The following is a 22,008-nucleotide window of genomic DNA, read 5'->3' as shown; positions in this document are numbered from 1 at the left end:
TGTACTTCTTCATATTCCAAAATGGCTGTGGCTAAGTCCTAATTTGCAGGGTAGTTGTAAAGATTTGGTGGCATAACACATGAAAAAAACTGAACACATGCCTTACATATTCAAAAGAAAAATTTTCTTTCCCTCCAAGAACGTACTGATGAGCCTCTGACATTAGTATGATACAGTCGTTACTCAGTGATAACTTTAACAAACCAATAAAGGCTTTCACCCAAACAGCAGAGGAAGAAGAAAGAAAAGAAAGGAGAAAAGAAACACTAGAAAGAGGAGATTCTTCAAAAGTTCATATTTTACCTTCAAAAGTCATGAAAGTGTGTTTTGGCATAATGCAATAAAAATTAGAAACATAAAAATACCTTACACTTATCTCCCCAACTATGTTACTATGCATTCTCCTGAAGTTTTTAGTTATTTCCTTTAGGAAGGTTTTCTCTTATATATGGTAGCTTCTCTTCCACACTGCCACATTGCCTCTTATGCAGGGATATGAAGACTCCTGGTAGTAACATATAATCCTACAAAGTCTTATTAAGATTTCAGAGTGGGGCAGCTCTGTGGCACTACAGTAACGTGCCGCTCAAGAGAAGCTGGATACCACGATGACCATGGTTTGAATCCCCAGACTGGTACGCTTGAAATATGCTAGGTATGTGCACAAATGTCCAAGATCCCATGCTCCGGAGGACTAGAAGTGGATAGAAGAGTCACCGACACTGTGGAAGATGCTTTATTTCCCCCTCTCATACTCTCTCTCTCCCCCTCTCACACTCATTCTCACTCTCACAGGCATACAAATAAGCTCTCACATGAATAAAAGAAAAAAAGAGAAAGATTTCAAAGCAATTCTACATACTTTGGCCATTATTCTATCCTGTCTGCAATATCTGAACATTCTTGGGTCTACTCTACAATGCATCCCAGTTTACAGTGAAGGTCCCCAAATTTTTAATTCTAAATTTTCCATCTAAGAAAATTATTACATTTTATCACCTCTACATGAAGCCTCCTGGCCACCTGTAGGCTAAAGAGATACTAGCTGCAACCTTATTTTCTGGGACAAATCTCTGCTACAGCAAAAAGAGTAAATACAGCAAATCTGGAAAAACCTTCCAAATATATATATATAAGACACTGACCAAACACAATCCTAAGTAAACTGGAATTACAGACAAGAGATGTATTTTTTTTTAATCATTTGAAAACTTCTAAAGTAGCCAAAGAATTTAGTTCAGTCATATTAACAGACTGTGGATGCTTAGAGTTACATATTCAGTATGATAAAGAAAAAAATAAAATGAGTTTTTAAAAGCTATTTTCCTTAGAGCATTATTTTCTTCCAACAGTTTTTTCTTTTTAGGCAATGCCACATATTTCTTTTTATTATGCTTACACATTTGTAAGGATGGCATGGAAAGGCCTTTGGATTTTTTTTTTATTAATTAAACTTTTATATACATTCAATGACATTGTTCAGTCCTGTTGATCAAAATATCTTCAACAGATTACACCACACCTCCCCGTCCCATCAATGCTCTGCCTCTGTATCCCTCTTCCAAATGTCCTTCTGTAGGCCCCTCTCCTCCACATACACCACATCTGATATTCACACCCATCTTTTGTGTTTGTATATCTTTTAGTTAATCAGTTTTGGTCGTAGAGTGCAGATACTCGGTATATATTAAGTGGGGACATACAGTGTTTTTCCTTCATAGCCTGGCTTGCTTCACTCAGCAGTAAATCTTCCATATGCTTCCACTTTCAGTCGAAAGCCAGGGTTTTGTTGTTTTTTTATGGCGCATATACTCTATGGAATACTATTCAGCCATAAAAGCCTTTGGATGTTGTAAGTACCTTGAGCAACATGTAAGGACACTGATATCTTTTTTTCCCAGTCACATCAACTAACTTTCTTTCCTATCTTCTTTCCTTCCCTTTCTCCCTTCCCTCCCTTCTTTCTCTTATTTTTCTTTCTTCCTTCCCTTCTTTTTCTTCCTTCCTTCCTTTTGGACATTAATATCTTGTTTTCATTAATTGGGCATCAAAATCCCCTTACCAGGCAAGATGGTGGCATGGTGGTTAAGGCAGTTGGATTCCACATGGCTGACTACACAGTTCGAGTCCTAAACCCAGCAGCTTGACAATGGGCAGGTATGCCCAAAACCCCAAAGAGAGGGTAAGATGGGAGAGAAAGACGGGTGCAGTGGTCGTCATACCCCAAGTGCTTTCTCACTTTCCCTCTCTCTATCTCCAGTGAGCACACATGCCCTATAGCGAATTAGAAAAAAAAAAAATGTAAAAATCGCCTTGCCAAACATTTTTTGTGAAGACTTTTTCTTGAAAGGCAGGCGGTATGTTCCTGTTTATGACATCCTGACCACAGTACAGTGGGCAGGCAGGAAATAGCCTTTGATCTCAGAAGATATTTTCTGAAGCTAGCACATAGAAATGAATTATGTTTACATTAACCCAGGTGGAATAACTGATGAATAAAAGTTATGGTTCTTCAACTCAATAATATTTTCTTGGACATTACTATACACCAGTGAGTTACAAAAAGGCCAAGAAAGCTGAGTCTGGCCTCCTGGAACTGACAGTGAGGGGAAGATAAGGGTGCAGTTCCAACACAAAGGAAGGGGTTCTTACCCAGACTGGATGGGAGGAGTGTGTGAGGAGTCAGAAAAGGCCTCTTGGAGGCAGGAACAACACCTGAAGGATGAGGAGGCATCAATAAATACAATAGATAGGGGCTGAATGGTGACACAGCAGTAAAACCCAATGCTCTGCTAAGCCGACCCATGTGGGAAGGTTCTGGGTTCAGAGAGAACACCCTGAGTATACCGACCACACTGGGCAAGTATGTGCCCATGATCTGGGGCTGGCAGAGGCTGAGGGTGGTTTGTGGCATCAAGACTCCTACTGTTCTCTATCACTGTCTCTTTCACTTATGGAAGAAATAAAACAAACTTTAAAATAAATGAATGAATGACTAAATATGATAGATAAATAAAAGGGACAGAGTAGGCAGCAGAAAGACCAGTGGGAGGCATCAGACATGAAATCCAGATTTGCCTCTGCAACAACCAGGATATGTACTTGAACAAGCTATCTGACCTTTCTATGAATAGTTCTTATATTTTCTTATCTAGGATATGTGATGGTTATGTCATGTAACGTGACCTTAATTATTACTGTGCATCATGTATGTGTTTGCTTTTTTTTTGTTCCCGCCAAGCCTATTTATTTGCTTCTTCTAAGAGAAAGAGAGAGAGAAAGAGAGAGAGAGAAAGAGAAGGAGGGAGAGGGAGAGAGGGAGGGAGAGGGAGATAGGGCATCTCCAACATCCCAACAGGGTCTGAATGTCATGATCTCACTGGCCTGGATCACAGGCACACATGAGCACACCTACTATGCTCAGGGAGGTCCAGGGACCTGAACCCAAGACCCTTCCCATGTAGCTCCAGCCATGTCACCACTGCACCACCACCTGGTCCTACTCAGGAACTTTCTGAAACTACTGGCTCTCTCCTCCAGAGGTGTGGTTTCCATGAATGGGCACCAGGCTTCCGACGCTCTCCAGAGGATGCTAATCTGCAGCCAGGGCTGAGAACCACCAGATGAGATGATCTCTCAAGTCCCTGACAGAGGCCTGTGGTTCTCAACCCTCAGTGCATGATCACATCCTCTAGGGAGCTTTCTAAAACCCCGGTGTAGACTGCATTCCAGACAATAAACAAGAGTCTCCAGGGGTGGGCTTCAAGCACCAGTGATGTTAAGATTCCGAGGCTGATTCCACACTGCAGTGAAAGTAGACAACTGCTGTTCTGGCCTTCTGAAGACTTCAGTTCCTTACTCAGGCCAATGAAGGATGAGAAAAGGAAGGAAACAGATGCTCCTAAGTTTCTCCCTCCCTCATTCCTATGTCAAACTAAAAGGACGAAATGCCACAGGCCACTAATGGATATTGCATGGGACTAGACCAACAGCACGTCTATTTGGATATGTGTATCATTCATGTTGAGGCATGACAGGTGGGAAATGCCCATTACAAACTGTTCTCAGTTCTGAATTTAAAATTCAATGGAATACTTCTCCATAAACTGGCTCCATGGTGCGTACTCTGCAATACTTAGTTAGAATTTGATTTGCATGGTTGACTGTAATATGAACATTACATTCCCTATCCCCGAGGTTACTTAAATCCACTTATTAGGCAATGGTGAACTAAACAAACAGTAATTAGAAACACTCCAGACTACCTTTTAAATCTGTTGCTAAATTATATTTTCCTGCACCAAAGCTCATACACACAGCATGTCCACAAGCATCACAAAACCAAAGCCTCAAAAATATTTACATTAATAAGGGCATAAGCTACCTCTAGGCCTTCGCGCTGGATTCTACAGGGAACTGAGGGCTGTTTTAGAAGAGGACTGTTCATTACTGTTATTTCTCACATCTGGGTAAATAAAGCACTGCCCACATGTGGTTAGAAATCCCAGGTGAAAATGAACTCTCCAGGGGTCTGGAAACGAAGAACACCTCTGATAGATTGCCTCATTTCCTGAAATGAGTCAGAAATGAAAGTAATTCTTTAGAAAAGAACATCTGCACCATGGCACAGCTTATGAAATAATGCCAGATGATACCTGTGGTTAAGAAGCTGGGCTTGGGAAAGGAGGGAGGGCCTGGAAACAGGACTGGAGCCTCTGCACCACACTTAATCTCGCAGCTGTGCTGTGAGCTTGGAGGGTCTGTGGATCCAAGGAGGGGCTGACAGGGTGACCTGGTCTCTGCTGTAAATCTTGATTAGCAGGAAGGCTGCTCACATTCCATTAGAAAGCTGGCCCCTCGCCAAAGGCTAGAAGCAGCCAGAAAGGATTCGTGTGCCGTCATGGGCACGGAAACAGCAATTCCTACAAGAAAAACTGTTTTACTTAGCTAAAAATAGCCGGTGCTTGTTAATGATTCAGACAGACCTTTCTTCCTGAGGGAGGGCTACAGTGTGCGGATGACCTCACACCAAGGAGAAGCCTTTCCCTTCAGATTATGCAGGAAGGAGAGGACTGGCATATGGTCAGGGGCTACAGGGTCAGAAAGACTGAAACACCTTTCACAACAACTGTACTAAAGGCTAATACACAGGAAGATGAAAAATGAAGACTGTTTCACCAAAATAGAGGCCAGTTATTTTGTTGCTATTCTTTCCATCTTGGGTTTTTAAAATGAATCCAACTCCACTGTTTGTAATGGGGTAGGGGGTGGGCCCCTGGAAACAACCTAAATGCCCATTAATAGGTGACTGTTTAAGTTAAAATCTGGCGCACACACACAACAGAATACTATTTAGCCCTTTAAGAGAAGGCTGATCGGTATATGATACACTAATACATGAAAAAACGTATGTGGCCTCTGTATAGTAAACATTTGTGTGTTTTTAAAGAAGTTGCCCAGTACAAGAAAGGGTCAGGAGAGTTATTTTTCCTGTTCTACCCTTATATACAGCTCACATTATCCTCTCATTTTAATTATAGGCATTAGTTATGAGGAGCGCTCTTTTTGGTTTCTTCTTTATACTAGTCTCACCATATAGAACTTAAAACAAATCGATGCCCTTTTAAATAAATGTTACAAAACTGAGTTCCCCAAATTCATGTTTGTTGAAGACTTAACTTCTAATACCTCAGAACAGGACTGTATTTGGAGCCGGGGGCTTTAAGAGATAATTAAGTGAAAATAAGGCATTAGGATGGGCCCTAATCCAGTCGAACTGGTATCCTTACAAAAAGGAGACATTTGGACACAGAAAGACACCAGGGGTGGGTGCAAACAGGAGAGACCATGTGGGGACACGAGAAGGCAGCCAGCAGGGAAGAGAGGCCTCCAAGAAACCAAACCCGCTGACACTTTGACCTCACACTTTTTTTTGAGAGAGAGATTTTTGCTATTGGGCATGTACAGTCACCAGAGAAACAGAAAGCAAGAAATTACCCCCTGGGGGACTGGTCATACTGTAGTCTCTTCTCCTTCATTCTCCTCTGAGGACATCGGGCATGCATGCACCCATGCCTGGTGTTTCAAGCCAGGAACCATGATCAGCCATGTAGAAGTCCAGCACCTTAACCACTATACCACCTGTTGACCCCTACTGACCTCACACTTCTAACCTCTAGAACTGTTAGAAGACCAACTCCTGTTCAGTCTCGGTTGTGTCCTGTTACAGCATCCCTAGCAAACCAATACAATAGATAGATACACACATAGATGTAATTTGACCAACACAACATGGAGACAGACACACACACACAAGTCTTCATGGGTCAAAAGCCTACTGTGTCTGCCGTGATGTGATGGCCTCATAAGATACATGAAGAAACCAGACAAGTTGGGTTTTGACCACATCAGGCTCACCTGCTGAGAGGCTCTGGCCAGGACTAACACAGGTCCTTCTGCCTCCTCACTCAAGACTTTCTGTTCATGCCATTTTTCTTTTACAGTATTTTAAACAAATATCCCCAAGAGTTCAAGATATTTTACTTATGGGAACCAGCAGTTAGCGTAATGGCTATGTCGCTGGACTCCCACGTAGTTGACCGCGGTTCGCGTACCGGACCCGGTAGCTTAAAACTCACGCTGGGCACGTGTGCGTGTGTGCCCAAGATCCCGAGAGGAGAATGGAGGAGAAGGGATTGCGGCATGACCATCCCCCCAGGGGGTGATTACTCGCTTTCTGTCTCTATGTCTCTCTCTTTCTGTCTGGCGAGCGCACGCTCCCTCTAGTGAAAACCTCTCCAAAAAAAAAAAAAGATATTTTACTTATTAGTGATTTTTTAAGAGCTTTATTAGTGATATTCAAAGTGCTTTCTTCCTGTACTAATAACTAATGAAAAATAGAGTGTCACAGTAATATTAATTCAATTTTTAAAAAAGAGATTTGGCACCAGGGTTAAAAAAAAAGACTTAAAAAAAAGTGATATGCTATATTTGCATGCCAACCTAATTTTTTTGTACTTTAATACTTGTGTTATCAGACTACAATGCAACTTTTTATAAGAGCGATTTTTGCTATAGGGTGTGTGCGCTCACCAGAGCGACAGAAAACAAGAAATCACCCCACGGGGATTCCAATCCCTTCTCCTCCAGTTTCCTCTTGGGATTTTGGGTATGCATACACATGCACCCAGCATGAGTTTGAAGCCAACGGGTCTGGGATTTGAACCACAGTCAACTATGTGGGAGTCCAGTGACATAGGCATTATGCCACCTACTGGTCACACAGTGCAACATATTAAAAGAAGTATGGTAATCTAAGGCTAACATTTATGAAATAGTATAGATTTCTATAAATTAATCCTCTATTAAAAATTAGAGCTTAAAGATCAAAGATATATAAAACTATAAGCTTTGCCTATAGACTCTCTAACCTATAAAACTATACTCTAACCTATAAATGCCATTAGGTGAGTTAAGATCCAGGCACATGCAAAAATCAAAACTTGAAAATAAATATTTAGTATGGTCAACTCAGGTTTTAACAATTCAGAGGAAGGTGGATCATATTTGTCTCCAGCTGTTAGGAGTTTTACCAAGGGCATGGGGTCTTAGCAAATTTGGGATTAGACACATAAAAGTTAAGAAGAAATTATTTATGTTCAGGTCTGTCTTAGTGCCGAGTATAAGGTTTTGGAAGGCGAGAACTGTGTCCCTAAGATTCTGGGTGCCTGATAGACAGCAAGCATTTGCTTATGCTGAAGCAGGGAAAGGGGGAAAACACACAGTACGTTCCCCTTCGGGTAAATCTTCACTGCAACATTTCTGTAAGGAGTTGTGATATAAGATTAACCAACCTGAAAATATACTGAAGTTTTGGGCTTTATCCCTATGCAGTGTGAGTTCTTTAAAGGTGTTTTTGAAGGAGAAAAGAACATGATGGACCTACCAGTGATGTGCAGAATGGACTATAAATGGTGGAGAAATTAAAAGGATTGGGGTCCTCAGGAGGGGAAGCAGGTGATCAGCTGGGAAAAGTCTTGGCTTCCTGATCTGTAAAATGGGTATTATACTATCTATGTTCATAGGACCATTGTGAACATTAAATGGGACAATGAAAGTAATGTGCATAACAGTAAGTACTTAAGAAAATATGATTGCTATTATTATCATTTGCCATTATTCTTCCACTCTGTAAAATACAGGAGAAAATAAGCAAGAGAATAAGTGTAAGATGTGGAGCCAGAGCATATGTCACCTGAGGGTCCCCAAGTCCTATACACAGGGAATGGTAATGACTATTTGTATTTTTATCTAACCATAGGTAAGGAATCTACATCTATTCCTTAGTTCTCTGGAACTTAATACATCAATAAAGTAGATCCAACACAGGAGAAACACATGTTTAAAATGATCTTTAAAATTACAGCACTACAAAATCAACTATAAGCTGCTTTTACACAAAAGTAACTATACAGGCTAATACCAATCAGTTTTGAAACACTAAATTAATTGGCTCAGTTATGAATCCAGGAAAACCATTTTCATAATGAAAATTCCAATGTCTTTTTAATTAAGGATGGAACTGCCAACATAAAAGGATTACTGTAAATGAGGAATTGCTCCTTTCACTCATAAATGAAAGGCCCCGATAACTCTGCAAATCGTTTTGAGATTTTGATTACCAAAATCAAAGAATCTAAACCATAGGATTGTCCAGCTGTGCAATAATCACTTGATATTGGGGCTCACAGCCTCAGATCAGGTTGAGTGGTCTGGCTTTTTAATATCTTTTAAAAATTATTATCAGGGGCATGGTCCTATATTTAGTATCATTAGATAGGCATAAAGATCTAATGAAGATCATGGCACTTTAACACAAAGCAATGATAACTTTTTTTTTTTCAGGAAATTTGGCCTTAGATGGGAAATGTACTATACAAAAAATGTACGTGTACATTTACACAAAAGCATGTATGTGTATTCATGGTACAGTTCTACGAACTAACAATTGGTAAAGTAATATATCAGATGTCCATGTTAATATTCCTAATCTCAATAATAATCTACTTAAGAACAGCTTGCTCTTTCATCCAGGACCAGATTCTCACAAGTACTAGATCACTGGAGAGTGTATTACTTCTTAAATAAAAACAAATACCCAACAAAATTATCCAAAGGGACCAAATGAGAAAAATAATACATAATTACTGTTGCCAGTCAACAGAAACTTTCAGAAAAATAGAGAGGCCAAGATCAAGAGGGCAGTCAGTAGTCAGGCAAGTTGGCGGACTAAGGACCGAAGTAGAACAAGGTCTGCCAACGCTCCAGCATAATTCACTGTTGACAGACATTAACCAACACTCACATGTATCTAACACTGAAAGCAAATAACAAGGTAGAAGGAACCAGCTGAGAACAAACTCTGGAATTACAAGTGGGAAGAAGAAAAGCTTTTTTTTAAGGAAAGAACGTAGGCTAAAGACAACACAGAGCAGGTCGTGGGTGACCACCAGATAAATCACAAGACATGGGTTTTAGTTCCACTTTTACGTCTACACAACTGGTTTCCTTCAGAATATCTCATAACTTTGCTGAGCTTCAGAATATTTATCTGTAGTTTGAGCAGGGAAGATGATAAATCATTGAAAGGTGTAGCTGATAATAGACTAGAAGTTTCTATTTAGAAAGTTTCTATTTATTTTTGCATCAGGTACTTTAAAAAGAAGGGTGAGCTACTTTTATTTCACTGTGGTCTACAAGTCCACGTGCATAAAAATTCACAGAAGAGAGCCAAGCTCTTTCAAGCAAGCACATGGAAAACAGCCCCAAAGCGTTTGTCAAACCGAAACCTCTGAACAAGTGCAAACGGCTAGATGGTCTGCCTGTGACACGTCAGCTCAGCCACAATTCCTTTGCCTCTCACTGTCCCAGCTGGATATATTCACTTTTCACCCCCAATTCTTGGCATAATCCTGCCAGAGGCAAGTTATATACACATTTATAAAAAGTTAGTAGAGTTTATAAGGTGTAACGAACGATGGAAATGTTTGGTGACAGGCCTTAATACTGAGAACAGCACAGCAGATAACTAATACTAATATTTGAAAAGAAAAATATCTTAAAGAAACATAGTTCATTTCTTCCCTTTGTGAGAGGGAGAAACAGACAGATAGGGACTACTATCAGGGCTATATCATGTTGAGATCCAATCCTGCCTACAGCCTCCCAGCCAGCCAGAATCATGGGCACATCTGTCATGTTCCGGTTGACTCAGGATCCAAACCTCAGGCCTTCCTAGATGGCTCCAGTATCACACAGTGGCATCCACTAGGGCTGGGTTCTAAAAGAAACTCATCTCACTCCTGATAGATGAGCAGCCCAGGCCCTGCCATGGTGACACAGGTGGCAAAGCACTGCTGCGCAACACCAGAGCCACATGGGAGGCCCAGATTCAGTCTTGGGTTGATCAGAGCATGGTAGGTACACCAAGTGCACCTATGACTCTCGCTGGCTGGGAGGGTGGGGAGAGGATCATGGCATGGTGAGACCCTGTCGATGTTACCAGTCTTTCATCTCTCTCATGAAAACAAACCTAAGAAAAACAATGAGATGTCTAATAATGCTACATTTTAAAAACTTTGTAAAATAATCTGAAATGTGAACAAATATGTCACAATATTATTTACAATAGCAAAAAAACCATCTCATATAGGCTAGATCTGAAAGAATGAAGAAATTATTATGTAAATGATACCACAATTTAGGTACCCTCCTATTGTCCCATAGATCCCAATGCTCACCCTGCTAGAAGACTCATTCTGCCCACTTACTGGTCATTTCCTCCAGTGATTTCCACATCACATTCTGTTCATTGCCTTAGTCGTAAAGTCTATGTCATAGTGAGCTCAAAATATGGTGGTTTGTGAAGCATTTTTAAATATAGGAAATGCTGATAATGAAAACTCCTGGAATGAATAGTGGTGATGGTTGTACAACACTATGAATGTACTTAATCCCACCGAATTATATATTTAAAAATGGTAAATAGGAAGTTTTACATTATTTATGCTTCACCACAATAAAAAAAATAAGTATAAGGGATATTTTTTGGGCAAGGTAAGTGTAAAAGGTAGGATGTCATTTGTTTAAACTATAAAAACTACATATCCATTAAAAAAAATTTTAAAGCAAGAAAGAAGCACACTAAAGTATTCATGGAGTTTATCTTGGAGTGCTGGTGTTAGGGGTGATTTTTGTTTTATACAGTTCTCTGTATTTTCCAAGTTTCCACAATAGCCCACACATAGCATCTACAAAGAGAAAAAGACACCATACGACAGAGGTCAGGGACAGGATGGTTAAATCTAGGTTGGAACCATCCACCTATACATGTTGTACACGTATACTGCATATCCTTTGTGCTTGTCTTCTCTGCAGAGCCCAGAGGCACCTAAGTTGAGTTCAAGTTTTATCTTCATTATACTGAAATATGTATTTCTGCTTTGTGTGATGGCAGAATACATGCATTTCAGGTTTGCTGCACCATAAATAGGTTTGTCCAGGCAGAGAAATAAAAATTGATCATTGTTTTAGACAAATGACAAACTGGATCAAATGCACAGTTGTCCTCGGAGTTCATGAAGGCTTCCAAGAACCTGTGATGGGCCAGTCCAGAGTGCCTCCAATGAACTGAGACATCTAAATGGCCTCAGTAAATCCTAGATTCATCACAGTTATGGATAAGTTAAGAGGGCCTTTGGAGTCACACAAAATCAGGATTTACCTACGGTTGCCTCTTAGTATGTGTGTCATTGTGAATACACCTGGCCTCAGTTTCTCCACACACAAAAAAAATATTGAGATAATACCTCCCCCTTGGGGTAATGCTTACAAATCAGAGATGGAGGAGAATCCCGAGTCTGTTGTCAGTAGGTTCTCAGTCAATATCGTTAGTTTCCTTCCCATTCCCTCTTCAGATCAAGTGTCTAATCCGGGAAAGCAATAGTGAAATGTTTAAAAGGACCAACTACCTATAACTAATAAAGTTACCATGATAGGCATGTGGGAAGATATTCTGAATGCTCTTCCAATTTGCCCCTCCAAGGCTGTCAGGGGACAAGGCAATGGTGCAGCAATACCATAACTCACATGGTAAGGTCTTGGGTTCATGTCCCCAAGCGCACACACCAGTGATTTGGGCTGGTGAAGGAAAGGCCAGATCATGGTGTGAAGACCTTGTTGTGCCTATTCCTCTAACTCACTTCCTCTTTCGCTCCCAGAAGGAATACATTTTTTAAAAAAGCCCTTATGTTAAGGTTCAGGACAGCTTTCCTAATCTTTGTTCCTCAATAATAGAAGAATATTAACTATAGACCATTCTGTCTTTCATATACCTGGAAGCCATGAAGTCACCCTTCAGTTTCTTCCTCAGTGTTCCTATTTCCAAAGCTTTAATTCCTTTAAACACACCTGTGGCTCTTCTGAATCCTTTGAAGCTCCCTCCTCCCATATCTCCGATTCTCACCCACCATCCACACCAAAAAGGGCTGAGCACAGTGCAAAGCTTCTGCCTGATTTACACATCTCAGTGTTGAGCTTTGAGAGATATAATGAATTTATTATGACTCTGAAGATTTAGACTCTGAGCGACTGATAAGGTTGTGCGTGCTCCAGAGACAGATCCAACCGTGACCAACAGTGACCTCCATGTGTGCTCCAATAACCGCTGACCTTTGCTTTGACTTGTGGTTCCCAACATTGTTTAGCCAGCTGAGAGCATCTGAGATTGCATCAGATCAACACTGCACCAAATCTCTCCTTTCAAAAGAGCAGCCACTCACTGTCTTTGCAAAAGATCATCTCCCTTCTTTGATTAGCTCTCCTACTTGAGTGCCTCACTGGGCAAAGGAAAAAAAGGAATGAAGCAAAGAATAATGAAATTTTAGCTGTTTGGGGTTTCCTTTGTGTAAGCTGAGCTGTACAAACCAAAGTCTACTACCTTCAGGCTATAAAACTTCAGTTCATTCTTTCAATAAACACATACTGCGCCCAGCCCTAAGTGCTAAGCATTCAAAAACTAAGCTACTCTTGCCTTCCAAAATAAAAGAATATCAACAATTCTGCCACAGTGCAATATATTCTAGGACAAAGGTATATACAGGGCTATTATGGCTGACAGAGGGCAGAGGGGGAGGACACTGAATCTTTCCAGGCAGGATTCTAAGAGCTGGATAATTCACACATTTCTTTACTAGCCACTGAGGAATGAATGAGTTGACCGCCTGTGCCTCTGGGGGTTAATGCTGTTGCAAGCTTTTCATGCAGTGTATTTTATACCATTGTCATTGCACTGCTTTGGTTACTCTACTTGCTTTCCTGCTCTTTCACATATTCACCTCCTCACTTTATTTTCAGAATAAAACATACTGTGCTTCCATTCTCCCTCCAGTCTTTCAACCCCATAATGTTTCCTGGCCTGGTGAGCTGCTTTGACGACCAGGGAAAGAACACTGCAATGGCTTAGTTGGAGCAAACAGAGGGGCAGGAATGAGCTGCTTGCTGAAAGGAGCTGGAAAAGGGTATGTGGAGCACTAGCAGAAGTACTCATTGTGACCAGGCCTCAGCGGCCCCTGCGGGAGAGGAACAGCACTGTGCATGTCCAGGTGTGTCCTTGCCAACTGCACCTGGAGGCCATTCATCTTTAAATCATTTTCTGTCCTCTCCGTCTCACCTCACTCATTTCTAGTGGTAAAATATTTGTCAAAACAGTGCCTCTCAACCTTTAAAAATGATGCAATCATATGGAAGAGTCTAGTAAAATCCAAGGGCCCTTTCTCCAGAAAAATTCTCAAAAGCATATAAACAGATACAAAATCCGATCAGATAATTTAAATATAGGTATCTTACTGCTTAACTTACTGGGATGAGGGATTTTAAGATAAACTTAAGAGTGATGGTGATAAACTAGACAAGATTAGGGGTGGACATCATATGTAGAGAGGCCAGCCACACACGCAGGCAAGAAACAGTGTATGCAGGGAATACAGTAATCTGATATTCATGCTGTCTAAAAAGATATGCAAGAAGACAGTGGAAGAGGAACGTAAAGAGGGATGAGGGGACAGAGGGCACTGAATGAGGTGTATGGGACCTTGGATTTATCCCATGAGTGGGAAGTCACTGAAAGACTACTTAAAATGGTGCCAAATGATTACTATAGAAAATGAAAGCACCAACAAGGAAACAAATACATAAACTCACCATAAAGAGAAAACCACTATTACTATTCTTTCACCTTTATGTGTCATGTAAATATGTATGGAAGCTATAGTTTCAATGTTCCTTCCAAAACTCAAGGCTGAAAATTGCTGGGCCAGCCCCATTGCCTAGTGGTTAAAGGAGCTGGATCCCACATGGCAGACTACAGTTTGAATCCTGGCCCTAGCAGCTTAAATAACACATTAGGCACATGTGTATGTGTGCCAAAAATTCTGACAGGATGGAGAAAAGAAGGAACTTCAGCATGACCATGCCCAATTGGGAGCTGCTTTCTATCTCCCTCTCTCTGGCAAGTGTATTTTCCTTCTGGGAGTTAAAGACAATTTCCAATGTAGTGATGTTAGAAGGTAGAGACACTAGGCAGTCCTTAAACATGAGGTCTATGTCTTAGTGAATGAGTTAATCCTGTTATTGTCAGAGTGAGTTAGTTACAAATGAGCCTGGCCCTGGATCTCTCCATCTTGCTTACTTGCCCTTCTACCATGGTATGACAGCAAGAAGGCCCTCACCAGAAACCAAGCAGGTGTAGGCATCACCCTCTTAGCCTTCACAGCCTCCAGAAGTCTAAGAAATAAATAACTTTTCTTTATAAATTATCCAGTCTGTGGTATTCTATTACAATAGAAAACCGACTAAGATAATGTACATGTATGTGACATGGTTTAAGTTTTATTTTTATTTTAATAAAACTTATGAAGTATTCACTAGGTATAAAGACACTACTAAATATAGTATGTAGAAGGTATATATATATATATATATATGTCACTTAATTTTCTCAATTGTGATCCATTTTAAGGAGAAAGGCACAACGAAATGGGGAGGACCATCCAGAGCCACACAGCAAAGCAGAGCTGAGATTCAACACTAAGTTTTCTTCTAAGACTTCATTTTTTCTTATTTATTTTCACTTATTTAATTCATAAGATAAGTGAATCACTTTTTCCAATTTTGTCAGAAAAAAAAAAAAAAACCTTGGGACCTTGATAAGCAATGTAATAAATGATTTTTAAAATCCTGGAAATAAAAATGAATGCTTTACTATATTGTCTTTTTACATAGCATAGAATACCCCTGGCATTCGTTTCAACCTTTTTACAGTCTTGGCCAAGTTTGCAGTTTTCTTCACTGAGGGCTTGTAAGTTGGGAAGATGACATGTTCAGATACATGCTTTGGGCAGATAAAAATGGCATTGGGAAGAAGGAGGGTGGCTTTAAGAAGACCAGACAAGAAGGTTGAACTATAAACTGAGATGTGGCCACAGCCAGGTGAGACTCAAAAGTCTAGAGCTAAGGTAGTGATGGGTGTGTGTGGTGGGGGAGGGGTTGCTGAGAAAACACAAAAGGTGGAATTTAAACGATGTGGTCCTTGTCTAAATGTGGAGTGAGGAGGGAGAGCCCGGTGGTGTGGAGAGAGACAGGAAGTGGGAGACCAGGTGAGGGATAAATGTCATCCACCGAGAGAGAATACAGGAAGAGATACTCATTTGTCAGTGATGGGGCAGGGGAGAGAACAATAAGATCGATAATGAACATGAAATCACTGAACACACTCCAAGTGCTCTCTCTAAGCTGCGTGCCTCGCAGAGGACTGGGGAGCCGGCGCTACCAGACAGTGGAAAGCAGGTTACAGAGTGAGTGAGGGAGAGAGAAAGCCAGGTGGGCATACCCTGGCTCAGGAATGGGTCAGAAAGTAACAAACTATGAGTGTATGTAACGACCCCCAAAATGTACAGGAGAGCAAACAGAAAAGAAGTGGGCCACAGGGAGCATTCCAATTTAAACAGTGTTTTAGGTCAAGCAGAAACAGCAGAAAGACTAAGGGAGCCAAGATCTCAGAAGTCAACAGAGGAGCAGAGGAAGTAACACCCCATCATGAGCCCATACTGTCCTGGACTTCTAAGACAATTTCTTTCTTCTTCTTCTTACTTTTTTTTTTTTTAATAACTCAAAGTAACTCAGTTAATTTTAAACATTAAACAAAACTCACACAAAAAATCCATGATCAGGGTAAGAATTTACATCTCCTGGCTGCCTCTCTGAGCTTTATCCACCAGCCATATGGACTTGATTAATATTCAGTAGGAAGTGAATTTATAATCATGTGCCTGCCATTCAAATGTGAAAAGAAATGTTTTCTGCTCAGTACACCCAATAATACATTAATATATCTCCAGTTTAAAATACATTTATGAATAATTGTATACATTTTATAAGTCCCCTAGCAAGAATTGTAATAGGACAATTTACTTTCACTGCTACATGAAACAAAAAAGATGAATGAAAGGTTCAGTTAATGAAGAAATTTAATATGCTTTATAACAAATATCAAACAGTCATTACTTGGGTTATACGAGGGGTGGCTGAGGTCAAAAGATGATTATAATAGCAAGAGGTTGGGTCCATATTTATTCCCTGTCAGTTGCTCACATTTGCATAAGAAATTTCCTCTATTCATGAATTTCTTTTACCACATTAGAATGCTAGAAATCAAATTTGTTTTTTTCTGATTTATATATGGGCAGTAATAATAAGATTTTGTAATGATTAACAGCAGTAACAATCAAATAAATGGAAAACACTAGCCTTTTCAAGATACCAATGCAACAACAGACAGACAGATATGAAAATAAATTACCTGAACTGTCTCAGGTAAATGTAGTTTAGAAAGCCTGGAAAATACCAGGCTCTGAAATCATTACTGTGGCAGTGCTTGGTGAGGCCAGAAAAGGAGAAATACCATAAATTTTTCATATTTGTCATCTTTGTTAACAGTGTGCATGAGCCGTCAGTGTGCACACACAATTTATACAGTCTTCTTGATTCTAAGAAGAGAAGCAATAACTTCATATTATAGGGGTGAAACCTGAGACCAGAAGAAGGTGCAAGATCTATCCATTCAGAGGGAGCTGATGGGGAACAACCTCCTCTTAACAACTACTGTCATTAAAGCATGTGTTCTTGGGCAGCTCCATTAACTCTCCTATTGGCTGGGGGAGCCATGACTCCCAGTTCTGGGTGAACAGAGTTCTTTTCATTTTTATTTATTATTAACGATTTATTTTTAATTTTATTTATTATTCTTTAATTCTGACCAGTGACAGACAGAAAGGGAGAGTGAGAAAGCAAGCCACCAGGTCTGGACTTGAACCATGTGGCCAGTGTCTTAACCACCACACTACCTGCTGGCCCCAAGTTTTTTTTTCCTTTTTTAAAAAATAAAACAAAAATCACTTCGGAATGATGATTTTTTTTTTTTGAGAGATTTTATAGGGTACGTGTGCTCACTGGAGAGAGAGAGAGATGGAGAGAGAAAAAGTGAGAAGTCACCCCCTAGGATGACTTGTAATGCTGTAATCCCTTCTTCGCCATTATCTTCTTGGGATCTTGGGCATGTACTCTCACACATTTAGTGTAAGTTTCAAGCCACCAGGTCTGGGATTCAAACTGCAGTCTGCCATGTGGGAGTCCAACGCCTTAACCACTCTGCCACCAACTGGCCCCAGGATAATAATTCTTAAATGTAGGACAACTATATGATTCCAAGGTGATTCCTTTAGAAATGGTGTCCAAGGAGTAATGTCCACTACAACCTCCTCCAGCAACATTTTTTTTGCTTTTATTTCAGGCAAGAATTCCAAGGCAGAAGAATGATGTGATGATGGCTAATCTTATCTGTGTTCAAAGGTGACCAAGGTTAAGGCATTTGAACAGATTAAATACTCAATATCGGAATAATAAAGAAGGGAGGATAGAAGAAGAGATAAATGAGTAAATGATAGAAGACAAGGTGATATAAAATTCAGAACTCTCCAGGTATAAGAAATAAAGTTTTATTGAGTTTGATAATATAGACATATAAAAAAATATGGTCATTTAATTTTTTAGCATTTATAATGTAAGAGGTATTATACATGGTAAATTTAAGTAAAAAACTGGCTTATTCTCAATCGGTTAGAAAATGTAAGGGAATTCAGGACCAGCAGTTGTTGTAATGGCTGTGTCACTGGACTCCCATATAGCCGACGGAGGTTCGAGTCCCGGACCTGGTAGCTTAAACTCACACTAGGCACATGTGCATGTGTGTCCAAGACCTTAAAAGGATAATGGAGGAGAAGGGATTGCAGCGTGAATGTTTTAATCAAATTTGATAAGTTATTTTTAAATGTAATTATTACATGGCTTAAAATTCAGATAAAAATATATAATAAAATGATATAATCAGGAAACTTCATTTTAATGCATTCAAATACATTGGGTTTGTTTATAGAAGAACTTGGTCACAAGGCATATTTCTACTTCATTTTCAACAATTAGGTCTGGTATTTTATAGTTGTAATTTGGGGAAACTTTCACAACCCATTTAATTGTAAGTCTATCTAGTCAAAGAGTGAGTGTCACTGTTTTATGTTCTCTCTGCCCAAGTGTGATAATCATTTGATTAGCCAAATTTTATATATATACACACACATACTATCAAGTTACCTAAATAATACTTAGATTATATTCCAAAAACAAATTTAAAATGTGACCATAAAGAGTTCTATATGCACAAACGATTGTATCTATGAGAGCCTTTTCCAGTTCCTTTGCAGTCCTATTCTCTGCTAGAGAGCACTGCACAGTGCTTAAGGGCACAGATTTTAGGGCTGGAGGGCCTCAGAATCTTAGCTCAGCAACACGCTAATAACACAATCTTGGCAACTTAGTATTTCTGTGTCTCAGTTTCATCAAGTGTCAGAATGGGATGGCAGTAACAAAGGTGGTTGTTGAGGAGTAAATTAATTAATATGAAGCTCTTAGAAGAGTGCCTGGCACACAGTATAAACTTCATAAATAAGGACTGGCTTATTACCGTAGACTTATAATCTTTATTATTATATTACTATTATTTTAACTATCGTCTATCTTAAGGGTTCTCTGTGAAACAAAAATAAACTCAGGTTGGAATGCTCAAGTCTAACCGATAATTGGTTACTCACATAATATATTTTCAGCATTCCATAATTAAAATGTAAGATCTAGGCATGCTTTTGGTGAAATATTAAAGACCACTTCTAGTCAAAGGACAGTGAAGTGTAGAAAGAGAGCTGGATTCAGGTCTCTGTCTCACATTGATGCTTTTTCTTCTCAGGGTAGCCTCCACCCTCTGGGAAGCTTTCAGTAAACTACAGCAACAGGTGCAAAATAAGACTGCAAATACTCAACAAATAACTAAGTTTCTCATAGATCACAATAAAAACAAAGGAGATAAATTTAAAACATCCATTCACTCAGCATTGTGGTTTAGATTCTTTGGTCTGCAGTAGGCATGTGAAAACATGACAGGAAAATTGATCTTCACTGAGCCAAAGTGCTGTGACCTAAGTAAATACTGCCACCCCAGGTAATAACAATATCTGCATTCTCTTCTCTCCTATTTCTTTGTCCACCTTCCGGTGGTAGAGGCAACTGTGTTACAAATATGGATTCCAGAATCCTGCAATGACCTGCCTCTGCTACTCCAAACTGTAACTGTGTAAGCCTTCTCCATTCTGGACCACCTAGCATCCATAAACCTCCTCATTCATAAGATCAGTGAACTTTCTGGAATTATCACATGGAGAGTTCTGAAGAGCTTTTGCAATTCCAAAGCATATACCAAACATCCTAGTCTCATTACAGGGGTTCTTAAAATACAATCCTGGAATCAGAAGCTGGCAGGAATCTTACATATAATTAGTCCAAGCCCACATTTTCTAAACAAGAGAACTATGATATTACTGATCACCTATAACCAAAATAATAACTGACTCAAAGTAACCTGACGCAGTCATATAACTTCAATGGAACACCCTTAATTATACATTTTCATGGTTTGAGGCCTTACATCCTTGTTGTAAGAGGTTATTCATTTAAATCCAAGTTCTTAATGATATTGTGTGTCTTCTAACTTGTAATCATGTGTAGATTTAGGGTAAGACTTAAACCTTTTAAACCCTGTGCTTATTCACATTTCACTGTTATGAATGGCATCAACGTCCCTGTCATGAACTATTTAAAAGAAAAACAAATAATATATGTGTACAATTTGGGAATGCTATTTTCTCTTCTCTGCAATGCCAGGGGGTGGAGGGAAAAGAGAAAAAGCAAGCTCTGGACTACCCCTGACTGCCCTTGGGAAGCCTGGTGGGAATGCACAGACTGAGGACCATTCATGAGGCTCTACTTCTTTTCCCAGCACGTACTCTTCTTATAAAAAAGATGTGCATAAGACTTCACCTTTACTGCATGGAAATCTTCCATTATTTTCTGGCTCACAAGCTAGACAAAAATCAATTCTCAAATGGCAAGTAGTCTTTTTAAATTCTGTAGACTCAATTTTCATGTCTCATATCTAGACTAAGTCGGTGGAATCAACCTACAAGACTTTTCAGACACTTTAGGAGTAGGCAAGGTAAGAGACGTAATTGTCTAAAATATATGGCACGTGTATACATGTATGGGAAAATACCCGAGGACATAACCCAACACCAATTTTAACCAGAAGGTATGTGTTATGCAAGGACAGGCTCCATTCTAATAGGATGAACTTACTACAGACCTATAATCTTTATTATTAGATTATATTACTATTATTACAAGATAGACCCACAAGTCATCTATCTTGTGGGTTTTCTTTTTTTTACCATTTCTTTTTTTTTGGAGAATATAGGGCATGTGCGCTCATCAGACAGACAGAGACAGACAGAGAGACAGAAAGAGAGAAAACCTCCCAGGGGGGATGGTCACGTGGCAATCCCTTCTCCTTCATTCTCCTCTCGGGATCTTGGGCACGCACACACACACGCCCGGTGTGAATTTTAAGCCACTGGGTCTGGGATGCGAACTGCGGTCGACTACATGGGAGTCCAGTGACATAGCCATTAACGCTAACTGCTGGTCCCTTCTTGTGGGTTTTCTATGAAACAAAAATCAGTTCAGCTTGGAGTGCTCAGGTCTAACCAACAACTGATTACTCATGTAATACCATATTTATTTCATTTTTTATATTATCAGCTGTTAAATATTTCATATTTAAAACTCAAATGTTAACAGACATTATTGGGTGCTATCTATCTATCTAATTTTCTTCCAGTGGCAATATAATACTTATGCAATTAAACAGTGATACTTAACAGCCTGAGTTACAGGCTCTTGATTTATGCTTCACTCTCAAGCAGGCAAAGAAATTTTTCAACAAAACAAGAAGGGTAGCCAGTTTAAAAGAGAAACATGGAAGGCTTTAATAAAACAGTATTATGTCAGTATATGCAGAGAATAAGCAAGAAAAATTCAGTGGTAATTTTTCTCCCCGATGAAGTCCCAAAAGAAAGATACCAACACCTAAATGAGTTAGGAATCTGCCATATAAGGTTTCCACAAATCTCCAAATCTAAGTTAGAAAAAGAGATTAATTTAAGATCATCTCCTTACTGGATCTTGTCCCTTGGAACCAATATTTATATTTACACTTGAGTATGTTGATGACCACACTATTATGTATAAAATGTAATATAATGAAATGAAATAATATAAAAACTGAAATAAATGCTGTCTCCCCATCACCTCCATTCTGTTAACTTTGAGCCTCAGAAAATGTGAGACTTGTTTTGGCTCAGTAGAACAGTAAATTGCTCCAACATACTAAATTTTATGGGCCCTGGTAACAATAGTCCTTCTCAGCAAAGAAATGAGTATTTAATAAGAACA

General features: G+C 39.6%; 1 protein-coding gene across 2 annotated transcripts in view; it reads right to left on the bottom strand.

Annotated features, from left to right (window-relative positions):
* Positions 1-22,008, bottom strand: part of ANO6 (anoctamin 6) — a 217,026-nt gene that overhangs the window by 166,261 nt on the left and 28,757 nt on the right. The window contains exon 2 of one of the 2 annotated variants that reach the window (XM_014584198.2): positions 2,653-2,715. The exons of the other annotated variant lie outside the window; for it this stretch is intronic. Coding sequence (XP_014439684.1) covers positions 2,653-2,715 — 63 coding nt within the window. The remainder of the gene's footprint in view (positions 1-2,652; positions 2,716-22,008) is intronic. 2 annotated transcript variants of the gene reach the window in all.

The sequence above is a fragment of the Tupaia chinensis genome, unplaced genomic scaffold (genome assembly GCF_000334495.1).
Source record: "Tupaia chinensis unplaced genomic scaffold, TupChi_1.0 Scaffold145870_1, whole genome shotgun sequence".
In the NCBI taxonomy this organism is placed as follows: Eukaryota; Metazoa; Chordata; class Mammalia; order Scandentia; family Tupaiidae; genus Tupaia; species Tupaia belangeri.
This window is presented reverse-complemented; position numbering and strand designations above follow the sequence as displayed.